Source organism: Panicum virgatum, chromosome 4K, assembly GCF_016808335.1.
Source record: "Panicum virgatum strain AP13 chromosome 4K, P.virgatum_v5, whole genome shotgun sequence".
Classification (NCBI taxonomy): Eukaryota; Viridiplantae; Streptophyta; class Magnoliopsida; order Poales; family Poaceae; genus Panicum; species Panicum virgatum.
Window position 1 is genome coordinate 31643318 of NC_053139.1, and position 12495 is coordinate 31655812.

The following is a 12495-nucleotide window of genomic DNA, read 5'->3' on the forward strand; positions in this document are numbered from 1 at the left end:
ATGGATGGTCAGAGCAGTCTCTGCAGTCCGCATGGCATTATTAGAACAATGTTATTAGAATAATTTAGCCTACACATGTGGCTAATATATGTAGATGACTACTGAAAGTGAAAATTTTCTTTCTAGGTTCCTACTTCCTACACTACTTATCTGTTTTGACTAGTCAATTTTAACTAACCATTTCGATCACTAAGTGTAGCCACTAACAGAATACTATATGGATCTATGATGCACAAGATCCCAAACTGAACATACTCTTTGTGTAATAATGTAAGGTCCCAACGATTTTTTTTTACTCTCTCGTTGAATAATCTGTCAAGTTTACTAATTTGGATAGGATAAAAAGCTTTAAGTAGCGTCCTTGTACATTATCAGATTTCATGTTCAGGGACCTGTGAACGTCGTATACCCGGACCACTAAACACATGTTTAAATTCGTTCTATGTACTCCATATAATAATGCTTATCTTTTGTACCTCTTGCGTGCTTTGGAAACACACTGTAGGTACCTAATAAGTACTAGAAAAAGAATAGATTCGTATATGATTTAATAAAACAAGAATATTCATATATAATTTTTATTCATTTTGTGCAGTACACGATTTTTAGAAAAATATTTCTAATTCATACCGTATTTATAAATTTAAGTATATTCTATTGCTGGAATATGTAAAATAAACACACATTCTTCGTTACTTGTCTTTGTATCATGGTTGTTCTAATATATTACGTTTCTTGGCTTCTGTTATTATACACCTAATATAAGAGACATTAGTATAAATTCCCGATGCACAGAACAGTATGCTAACAACAAGAGTTGCCGATTAATTATAAACCCACTACTGGCACGTATAGGACATTATAGAACTTTAAAGTCATCGCAATATTACTATTATTAGACTGAGAATAAGTACTTACTGACAAATTTATTCTAGTGGTGCATAGTTAATTAATACTCCAGCATTTTCATGAAAAAAATACACTCTGTCATTTAATGATATAATAACTACGTAAATGATTATATGCATGTTTAGTTGTAGTCTGTTCAATTAGTAATATAGTCATTGATTAAATTAAAAAAAAAGGCTCCGGACAATTGGTTTTTAACCTTTGACTGTAAATAACTTTGAAATGTTAGTTAAATTTCAGGAAAAAAATGCAGATTTGTCTCAAAAGAAATACTTCCTTCAAGTATTTGTGACTTACGGGAGTACATTATTCCTATGCGCATTGATCTTTTGAAATAAGCATTGATCTTTTGAAATGAGAAGATCAACATTAATTTTTCACAGGACAGAAATGAGTACACGGATCGTGAGTAATGGTTGAATAAATTTGATATCTAACCATTGATGAGGGAATATGCTTTTAACCATTGATGAATGAACGAAGGTGATTAGCTTTTTGGATTTGGTATGTCTTCACTCTGCAGTGATAGCGTGAAAAAGAAAATTTAACTGAACATGCATGTGAGTTTGCATGCATAGAGAGAAAGACTCCCTAGCTAAGTGCCTAAGTCCAAGTCACTCAGCATAAGATATATGTATTTGTATATGGTCTGGAAGCACGGTTAACTCAAATTAACAATCTTATTACTTAATTAATCTCATGGTGCAGTGTGCATGTTTTGGAAGGCCTTGGGACAAGTACTTGAAAGATCTCACTCCAATGCCTTGATCGACATGGTCAGATCCAAAGTACTCAGCCCCAGAGCGGCCTTCTTGCTACTGCTACTACCTATCGCTGCCTCTAATAACCTCCCGGCATCCCCGCCGCTCCCCTCGCCACCGCTGTCGCCGCCCCGGAGTGACAGTGAGAGCGAGAGTGGCAGCATCTTATCGCGATCCACCTCCTCCTGCTCACTTAACGCGATGTTTAGAATCTTCCTGTTTTTGGCCAGCTGCTTGTCGGAATCTCCTCCCGCGTTGGGGCTCAAGCTCAGCTGCAAGTCCGGCGTCCCACCGTTATCCTCCATTGACGCCTTCGTCCTCTTCGCCGCAGTCCCGGCCGTATTCTTGGGCTCTAGGTGCTCCTGCAACTCCATGACAGCACAAATCCGGCCGTACAGTGTCAATGACACTCATGACCGAGTTAACAATGGACGTGCCAATGCTGTAGGGATAGGGAATGACATGTACCTCGAGCCGGGAGCCTAGGGCTTTCTTCGTCACCACGTGATCAGGCGAAGTCGTGTGGGCATCGCCGTTGGGGTGGTAGCCGTTGCTACCGGTGGAGACTCTCCCACTGGATAGGGGATGGAGACTGCCAAACACAAAGCCCGTGGAGGCAGCTGCCGACATTGTCCTAGACAGGGGCCCGGAGCTGCTGCCGATCCAATCAGAGCTCCCGACCCTTCGGCCGTGATCAGCAGCAGCCGCTGCCGCGGCCGACGTCCGGTCGGAGGCGACGGCATCCCGCACGTCGAACAGATGCGACGTCGGCTTGCCCTCCTTTCTGAAGATCATGTCGTGGATGAGCCCTTTCGCTTGACCATGGTCGTTGATGGTGCCAGCCCTCGCCACCGCAGCAGCCGCGTGCTGGCTGAACGTCCACTCCTGATTCCTATACGCGTGAGAGGAGAAAGACCAGTTAGGGTTTCAAACGATCACAGGACGACTATCGAAGTTGAGCAAGCACGATGGTGTTTTGATCCGGTACTAAAATAGTTCTGGATGCTTTCAAATTTGGACCCGGCCGGGATACTAAAATGACTCCGTGTGGTGTCCGGTATACTATAACGTGCGCGATGAAAGGTCGTTTTTCTAGTGGTATGCTGTTCTCTTTCGATCTGGTTAAGTACCTGAGGCTACTGTAGTTCTTGAAGTCGATGGTTTGCATGGTGGGCTGCCGGCTCTGGAGGAGGCCGTAAAGCCGCCTGCTGGCCTCTGGCGAGACGGCGCTTCCTGACCCGAAGAAGCCGCCGTTGTGGAGCAGCCTGGAGGAGATCGCCGTTCTCGCCGCTCGCTGGAAGAACATGTCATGGAAGGGATGGTCTCCTCTCCTCATGTGGAAGTCCATGGGCGAGAAAACTGCCAAAATTGAGCAGCGAAGGTTTAGGGAAATAGGAAATTAATGATCAAATCTATGGCGTTTTCGATGTATGCTACTGTGGACAAGATTAAACTAAAATGGAGAGAGAGAGAGGGAGAGAGAGAGAGAGGATTGAGATGAGAACCGGACCGGAGGACATGGCTGCTCTCTCGTGTTCAGACTCGTGGTCCAACTTCTTGCTTCTGTACATCTGAAAAGTCGAAATGGATGAACAGGAAAAAAAAGGTTAGGACCAACGTTTGTTCTGTGAAGAAAACAACAAGCACAGCAACAAATTAGTCATGAGATGTAGGCCTGTTCCTGATATGCTTTACCTGCAAGTGACTTTTTACATGAGCAATGCTGAGCCCCCTCACGTTCATCATCTGAAGCACCAGCTTTGGGGTTGCTCCTATCGATGAATCAAACAAAAATTTAGAACACCAGCTAAAGGAAATAAAATAAAATTAGGAGAAAAATTTAGCAGACAAGAACACCAATTCATAAGATTACTACTTACTTTCTTGACCGCCCAGCCTCTCCACGGCGTGGACGAACGCCATGTGCAGGTCTGGCGTCCACCGGAGCCGGGGGAGCTTGGACCGATTGTACTGTCTCACCGTTGGCGCCCTCTCGCCGCCGCCCTCGCCCTTGCTGCTGCTATTCATGTCATGATCCTTGCTGTTGCTCCCGGAATTGTGGTTGGTGCTGCTGCTGTTGCTTGAACTCCTTCCCGCTCCTGCAACTTCACTTGTGCTACCGCCTTCGTCGTCGATGCCCTCCTCCTCCTCGTTGTCGCCATCAGCATCCTCGCCGATTTCCCCTCCATCACTCCCCTCGCTGCTGAAGCCCTCGTTGAGGTCCAGAACTGCAGCAGGTGGTACAGATTTCTCCAAAGATCTCTTCTCACCGTCCTCCATCACTACCTTCTCTTTCACCTCTCCCATGCCTTCTCCGGTTCTCCCACCTCTCAGAGTCAGAGGTTGCTGCTGCCTCCTCCTCGGCGTCTCTCTAGTCTACACCACCATGATAGGATTGGAATGAGGTGTGTTGGGGGATTATTAGGAAGTGGGAAGGAAGGAAGAAAGAGGGGAATGTGATGGGAATAATACTAGGGACGGGAATAAGCATAAGCAAGCTTGATGCAAGAATAAAATATAAGGACAGGGAAAGGGACAAGCCTTTCACTACATTGACTAGTTTTCAACAGTGATATTATTCCATTTCAAAGATTTTAATTTTCTATAGGGTGAGGGAATAAGGGAGTATGCTACTGCATGGTAGTCTTGTTATTTTGGGCTTGTGTAGAGGGGGTAGTGGCTATGCTGGATGTGAGGGTGGGGTCCTGATTATCAAGTGCCAACTGGCTGTGGGAAAGCATGCAGAAGAGTTGACGCCTGCTTGTCTATACGGAAAACATTGGTTGGTCTCCAGGTTTTATCATGCTGACCGAATGCCCAATTCATGCAGGCTGGAAGAGTTGATAATTGGTTATGTCTTCTAGCTACTCTATTATAGTTTTTTGCAAATGAAAACATTGCAAAAAATTAAAATAAAACAAAAGTATAGAAGCTGATACAAAGAAAAAAAATTGTAGAATCAAGTAATAAGTAATAACATACAACAAATGATGTTTGCATGTGAGCTTGCAGCGTTTTTATCTGGAATATACGTATATAAAATGCTAATACGTTGCAGTTTTAATTAGACTATTTTAATGAGGACAATTTTAATCTGCATCTCTTCCACCAGCTCATTAGAGTATGTACATGAGTATACATTGAGTAGTACTATACTCTTTTATACTGCGTCATCTGATCAATCATGAAATTAATTAGCTATATATCCAACAGGTATCAAGATTTCAAATTTTATGTTTATATATCGTGTGTTGAAGCTGAGCATTATTAGTTTAGCATTGTATACTAACTTCTACGTACTACAGCACTTGAGATATATTCATATTCCCCATTTTCTACATGTGGGAAATATCTTTTTTTTTCAGTTACTACACACTTAATAATAACCAATTTCATAATTTCCTAAAGTTTTATTCCATTTCACACATGATGAGGAACTGTTTGGACGTTTATCCCATTTCGAGCGCACGAGGGCCATTAGCAGCTCCGAGCACTGATAAGTTCCGATAAGGCGATAACTATGAGAGGTGGTGAGGAGACTGGAAGGCGCGGTTCTTATGCTTCTCAGTTCGACACAACTTTTTAATCTGTTAAGGTAAAAAGTCCTTAGCTTCGGAGCACTTAGCTAAAGCTTATGTTGATAAAGCTATATAACACATAGTTGGTGCTACTCATTTCAAGAACACGTTTTTATGATTGCTGAGCTAGCTTACTAAGGAAAACAAAATAGACTATTCGATTAATAAAAGTCTTAAAACATAAAAAAGGAAAATTATTTGTGCACACATATAGTTTTACTTGGCTAGAAAATTAGATTTTATTAGTCAATGTACAGGTTTAGGTCGTCATCGCAGGCATTCACAAGTCAAACCGCCATCTTCACACGAATTCTTGCGCTACATGAATAATTTAACTATGACCAATTCAGCAGAAAAAGATCTGAATCCACCAGCCCAAACGAAAGGGCAGTTGACTCAGGTCTGCCGAACTGTACATGGTCAGAGAAGCAGCCAAAATATATCAATACGAACGATTGATTGATATAATTACCCCGTGGTGTTGAGAAGATGAACTGGTCTGCCTATTGATGTTGGAAGTGGCAAAGTTTCTACGCACACTTTGTCTCTAATCTCGATCATTGTGGGACACACCTAAGAGACTTGGCTATGGATGAATGGACTATTGCTGACGCCTGTGATACATTCCACTGGCTACTTTTCAATAGTGAAAACTCACTACTACAGAACATGTCTTTTGTCCCGGTTGGGAAAAGACTTTTGTCCCGGTTTCCCAACCGGGACCGCCAAGGCGGGACAAAGGGTCCTTTTGTCCCGGGTCAGGCAGCCAGGACAAACGAGGGCCACCCTTACAAACCGGGACCAAAGGCTCTTTTTATTTCCTGTTTCTTTTTGGGTTATTTCTATTCCATTTTAGATTGAATTTTGTATTGGAATTTAAGTGGAGTATGAACTGCAGTAATATAAATATATATTCATTTACTCATATAAAGTGCAACACAAAAGTCAATTACATACAAAGTACAACAAAAAATTTACTTAATTTTGTCATATTTACTCCTATTATCTATGTTTGACATGCCATCATAGTAGAATTCTCCTGCCGGGTTCAGGAACTCATGAACAATAAATCCGCACATGGCTTCTTGAATCGCCATGATCCTTTCCTCTGGTATGAGTGTGTCTCGCATTTGAGAGAGCTGTGGAAAAATGATAATATTAATTACAACAATTTACAAAACGAGTTGCACGCAAGCTAAGTTTGATAAAGCTTTGTACTTACCTCCTCATGCCATGCGGTAAAGGTCCTTTGAGGACTATTAGGGTATGGACATTCTCTATGACATAGTATGCGCATAAATTAGTTTCTTGTGCCTGCCTCCGACACTTCAAGAGAAATAAAAGAAATAATTAGCTATCAATATATTAATATATACTAAAGGATATGGAAGATGCAAATAAAGTAGAATCCCACCCGAACCGGAAAGTTTGTCCTCCACTTTAGTTCGGTATTGAAATTATTGCCACTATGCCTTTGAATGAACTTCTTCCAAACCCTGAACACGAACCAAAACGAATAAATATAGTTGTCGTTGATTTCAAAGCAATGGTGATTGAGGTGGTATGACAAGAATAAATTACTTGTTCAACATGTCGGTCATGTCTTTGTATTGGTTTGGATCTCTGTGTAACGAGTCCATAACAACCGCTAAGCTCTTGTCAGGATATATGTTAATTAATATCCAGTGATCTCTGCAAAATTTCATGTAGGGTTAATAAAATTCAGTTATATAGAACTAAAATAGCTATATGGCAGAACAGACTTACCCAAAGTTGCACGGAAATGCAATGGTCGCCTTATAGTGTTGAACGCTTAAGTACTTGTACAAGTTTTTGAATGTTTCTGTAGGATTGCTCTGCAGATTCTTGCAATTCACAACCATTGGGTCCACGAAGCCGATGTGATAATACCCTTTTTTGCGGCATGTTTGAATCTCCATCCTACGGGATACAAAATGAAGTAAGAAATCTCCATCCTTAGTTATATATGGTAATGGATAAGATTTAAAAAAACACACTTACAGAAGACACAAGGTGACGATAGAGATGTCGAGGGTGTCCTGATGGTATAGTTGGTACACTTCTTCCCAATCAAGCCATATGATGGCCTCTCCGTGAAAGAAATCTTCATCTCCAATCTTTGCGCCCTGCATGAAGTTGCAATCTCTCATCGTCTTCATGTACAAGTCATGTAGACTTCGCATTTGCGTTGGAAGCAAGTCCACAACATCTGGGGGGACAAGGCTAGTGCCCTCCTTATATTTCCATCTCACTACTGGAGCTATCGGATACTCTTTCAGCGGATCCAGATCTTGATTCGAAGCTCCTGTTATTTGATCAGTAGTGAGCTTTGTTGATTGCAAGAACCCCAGAAAGTCTTGATGTTCCTGGTTTAGAACAACTAGTGGTTCTATTGACTTTTTCTGTTGGGCCCCGAGCTGTGGAACACCACCGGACGATGATGACCCTGATTTCCTCTTGTCGTGTGATTTCTTAATCGAGCGGTCGTAGTCCGAAAGCGTGGCTGCTTTGGGCCAGGGATAAGTATAGGCATCATGATGAATTTCCGCTTCATGCATAGTGATGGTGGAAGATTGTAAGCAGATAGAGTGACAGACTAAGTGTTGTGCCCACTGCTCATCTCACCGAAAGGATTCATGCCATCCGTACTCAAACCGAACCTTATGTTTCTCGCATCCAAGACAAAGTCAGTGTACGTTCTATCTATTTTTCTCCACTGTGACCCATCCGCTGGGTGTCTCAACATTGAGTCTTGCTTGCGTTCCTCTTTGTGCCATCGCATCAACTTAGCATTATCTTTATTTCTAAATAGACGCTTCAAACATGGTATTATAGGCGAGTACCACATGACCTTGGCGGGAACTCTCTTCCGGAGATGCTCCCCCTCAACGTCCCCAGGATCATCTTTTCGGATCTTGTAATGCAATGCACCGCATACGGGGCAAGCATCCAAATTCTCGTAGTCACCTCGGTAGAGGATGCAGTCATTGGGACATGCATGTATCTTCTGCACCTCCAATCCTAGAGGGCAAACAAGTTGATTCTCTTGGTACGTTGTGCTAGGCAATTCGTTGTCTTTAGGAAGCATCTTTTTCAAAAGTTTTAGTAATTCACCAAATTTCTTGTCTGATACACCATATGTTGTCTTCCATTGCAGCAACTCCAGTGTGGTGCCAAGCTTCTTCAACCCATCCTCACACCCTGGGTACAATAACTTGCGATGGTCCTCTATCATCTGCTGAAACTTTAGCCTCTCTTTTTCACTATCACAATCTTCCCGCTCACCGCACAATGCATGCCCAAGCTCGTCAGTGGGCTCATTTTCTGTAACATCTGCTTCAGGCTCTTCCATGGCAGTATCATTGTCAAAGGCACCGAATCCAGCATGGATTGAAATTTGGGCATCATTATAATCTACTTCTTCATTGTCTTCCATCATAACACCCTTTTCTCCATGTTTGGTCCAACATAAGTATTTGGACATGAAACGACAGAAAATGTGACTGTGAAGGGTTGTTCTAGAGGAATAATCTTTATTATTCTGGCAGTGTAAGCATGGGCAGCACATGAAACCATTCTGCTTGTTTGCCTCGGCGATATTCAAAAAATAATGCAAGCCATCAATGAATTTTTTGGTACGTCAGTCAGCTTTGTACATCCATTGCCGGTCCATCTGCATTGTTTGAATAACATGAATAGAAAAATTAATGGTTCAAAGTAATAACATTCTTCATACACCACGATTAATTAAAAGGTCTACATAATCCATCACACAAATATAATAATTTAAATGGTCCAAACTGAAATAATAGCAAATACAATACATGCATGCTAATACAAACTACTCACGAGACCTACTGACCGAGGCTTCGTGAACTGCCTCGCGAAGTCTCTCCACATTACGGTCAAATTCTGCTAGCCCTGACGCTTCACGCCTTGCATTATATCGAGCCATCAACTCGCGATCGTCATCCATACCATGTAGTTCGACATTAAATTCACGCTGAAATTTGCGATTTTCTCGACCAAGATCAAAGCATTGAAATGCTCTCTTAACCCAACGACGAATACGACATCTCAGAATTCCAACATGCTCCTCAGGTCGAAACTCAAGGGAATGTCCGGTGGCCTCCATTTGATTGCGTACCGCCGCCCGAGCGGACGCACGACGCTCCAATGTACTCACAGGTGGCAAACTCATACTCTCTACACTTGTCTTTACAACAATATAACGAAGACACATACAAAATACAAATAATTATTCATAATATAATAAAAATTTAATAAAATGCTAAATAGTCACATTGTAATATATACATACTCACATTGTAATATATATACTCTCATTGTAAACAAAAATCTAGTTTTAATTTGTAATAATAATATGAACTTTCTATACATAGAAAATCACACATCAACTCTCTATACAAGAAAATCACACATCAACTCTCTATACTCATCTAGATAAACTAAAACAAGTAAATCTATCTATATATGCATAGCTAAAAGTACCACACACATTTGAGTTCAAATGGTATAAAAATGAAGAAACTTTCACAATTAAACCTCCCATTTCTCTATTTCTAAATAATAAAAACTAAGCTTAACAAGAAATAAATGATGAGAGGAACAAGCTCCTAACCTTTATAGCTGTTGAATGGACAGGGAATCAAAGAGTCTTCACAAATTATGGACGAAATGGGCAAGAACTCCCCCCACCCGAGCCAAGAACAGCAAGAACACTGAGCTGAATGGCTCGGGCGGGGGAGGAAGAAAGGGGATATATGTAGGGGCCTTTTGTCCTGATTGATGGATCCAACTGGAACCAAATCCCCTCCATTTGTCCCGGTTGGTGGCTCCATCCGGGACAATTGGTCCCCGGCCGGGGCCTTTGGTCCCGGTTGGAGCCACCAACCGGGACAAAAGGGCGACGCTTTGGTCCCGGTTGGTGGATCCAACCGGGACCAAAGGCCCCGGGGACCAATTGTCCCGGTTGGAGCCACCAACCGGGACAAAAGGCCCCTGCCCTTCAACGCTGCCCCGGCTAGCCGTTGGACCCAGGACTAAAGCACTCTTTGGTCTCGGGTCCAAAGGCAGCCGGGACAAATGACTTGGACCAAAGGCCTATTCTGTAGCAGTGACTCCAAACCACTCCCTGAACTTTGGTTTGATCTCCAAATTTTACCGTGAATTATGAAATAGATATTTTCGCTACACAATACCACTTAATTAACAACCCAATCGGTTTTATTTGGAGGGTGATTTTGCCTATGTGGCAGGCATGCATGCGCTTTTCACCACATGGGTGCGGCTAGCATGTCAATTAAAAATATCTTTCCCTTTTTCTGCTGAGTTTTTAATTCATGACTAGATTGAGTTAAATTGCTTCCTTAAGATTTTATAACCACAGATTCTTCTACCACCATATCAGCATGCTGGCGTGGCAAAACCAATATGCATATATACTTGCCATGTAGGCAAAACTATTGTAGTCCCAAGGCCACAATCCCCACTCCAACTACCATATTAGGAGAGTATATAAGAAAATAGTGCTCCAGCAGTCTCCCAAAATCTTTCCCAAAACTTAACTCTTGTTACTTCCTAAAACTTCTACTTGGACATAATACCCGTTATTGTGAAAGGATTATTGGGGTACTGCTAAAGTTGCTCTTAGCTAGCTAGCTATATGAGCAACATCGAGCAACTTGTAATGCAGTTAATTAGCATAGCTAGCTATATGAGCAACATCGAGCAACTTGCAATGCAGTTAATTAGCATTTGGGGTCCATCTTAACAAGACTATGTATCTCTCCGTACATAAACTCCTTTTTTAATGAAAAAAAGATCTCTCTGTGGGGAACTCTCTCCATCACAGTTTACAGTACAAAAAAAAAGATTATATATCTAGCACGCTGATATAATTGGATTACAAGGTTTTAGTTTGGTTAACCACTTTGACATTTTTTTTGGAGATTTCATCGAATCATGACAAATTATGATTCACACAGGGCAGGAACCAAAGCCATATTCGTCTAGATAAGCTGATTTGCTTCTCTGCTTTCATATATGACATCATGGGAAGATGCTGTAACACCTCAGGTATTAATCACCCATAATTAAGACTAAGCCCAGCCATTAGTTTTGAGAAAAACCTAAACAATAAAACTCACTGATCAAATTTCTTGGCTCAGTTTAGTCGGACTGGTCTGACCAGTCGGGGCGGTTGAACCTGTTTTGTGGGTTTTGGGCCCACATCATTTAAACTACTCTTCTCTCTATCAACAACTTACTCATCCTCACCACGCTCAGGCCACTCTTTCCCCGAGCTCTCTCCTTCTCATTCCCTAGCCAAGCCCTAAGCTCCTCAATCCTCCCTCCCCCTTGATTTCGAGGCCATGGGAGCTTCGGATTTGTGTAGGTGATCATCTCCTCCACGTGCTCCTTCCTGGGGTGCTTTGGATTCCAAGTTCTTCGTGGGGAAGAAGCCATTCAAGGTAATCAAGCTTGGGTGGATTGATCTCCTTTTCTAGGTGGTTCTAATTGATTTCCTTTGGTCAAACGTGTCCACTTACATCCCTGAACTAAAGCCTAGAAGCAATTTAGATTTGGTGGGCTAGATAACTCATTCAAGGTAATTCACCTAGGGTTGGGTGAATGCACCTTTTTGAAAGGTTTTAGTCGATTTTCTTGGGTCAAGATCATCTATATGCATCTCTGAATTAGGGCCTAGAAGGGATTTGAAAGTTGTGGGCTAGTTTAGCCGCGACTTAGATTCTAGTTTGTGGTCTGGGTAGGACCGGTCTGACCGGTCGGAGGGACTGGTCTGGCCGGTGGCGGGATTGATTTAATTGGGACCGGTCTGACCGGTCAAGTGGACCGGTCTGACCGGTGTGGCCCTGGCTGAGAGGAGGTGATGAGTGGGTGTTGGTGCAAATAGCTGGAATTTAATTTGGGTATTGGTTATTTATAATTTTTATAAATCATGCATGCATTCTCATATCATATGCATATGCACACGTGTAGCAGCCGCCGCGGAGGAGGTGATATACGAGGTGGTTGCGGAGCCACCGGAGCCGCTAGAGTAGGCCCAACAGGAGGAGAGGCGTGAGAACGAGGTCCAAGGCCCAACTCACTCCAGTTCTGAGCAGCAGCCAGAAGGCAAGCCCCGGTGCACAACCTATTAATTTAAATTATAACACATATATATGTATCTATTACTTGTGAAT

General features: G+C 42.3%; 1 protein-coding gene across 2 annotated transcripts; it reads right to left on the reverse strand.

Moving 5' to 3' along the window:
• Positions 1 to 1538: 1538 nt before the first annotated feature.
• Positions 1539 to 4250, reverse strand: LOC120703650. Of its 2 annotated transcripts, none has more exons than XM_039987797.1 (6): positions 3551 to 4250; positions 3366 to 3442; positions 3181 to 3241; positions 2801 to 3029; positions 2139 to 2562; positions 1539 to 2038 (listed from the first exon to the last, which is right to left on the reverse strand). In XM_039987797.1, the coding sequence occupies exons 1-6, from the start codon at positions 3975 to 3977 to the stop codon at positions 1661 to 1663; spliced, it is 1596 nt and encodes a 531-aa protein (XP_039843731.1). In that variant the 5' UTR covers positions 3978 to 4250; the 3' UTR covers positions 1539 to 1660. The 2 variants fall into 2 exon arrangements, with proteins under 2 accessions (XP_039843731.1, XP_039843732.1); XM_039987798.1 differs by having other exon boundaries at positions 1571 to 2032; positions 3551 to 4244.
• Positions 4251 to 12495: the final 8245 nt, after the last annotated feature.

Bases quoted from the DNA above. Each gene is read 5' to 3' on its own strand.
- LOC120703650 (XM_039987797.1), bottom strand. From the start codon at position 3,977: ATGGGAGAGGTGAAAGAGAAGGTAGTGATGGAGGACGGTGAGAAGAGA. The intron at 3,443-3,550 runs GTAAGTAGTAAT...ATTCATCGATAG, and splicing joins GAGGCTGGGCGGTCAAGAAA to GAGCAACCCCAAAGCTGGTG. The intron at 3,242-3,365 runs GTAAAGCATATC...TCGACTTTTCAG, and splicing joins ATGTAAAAAGTCACTTGCAG to ATGTACAGAAGCAAGAAGTT.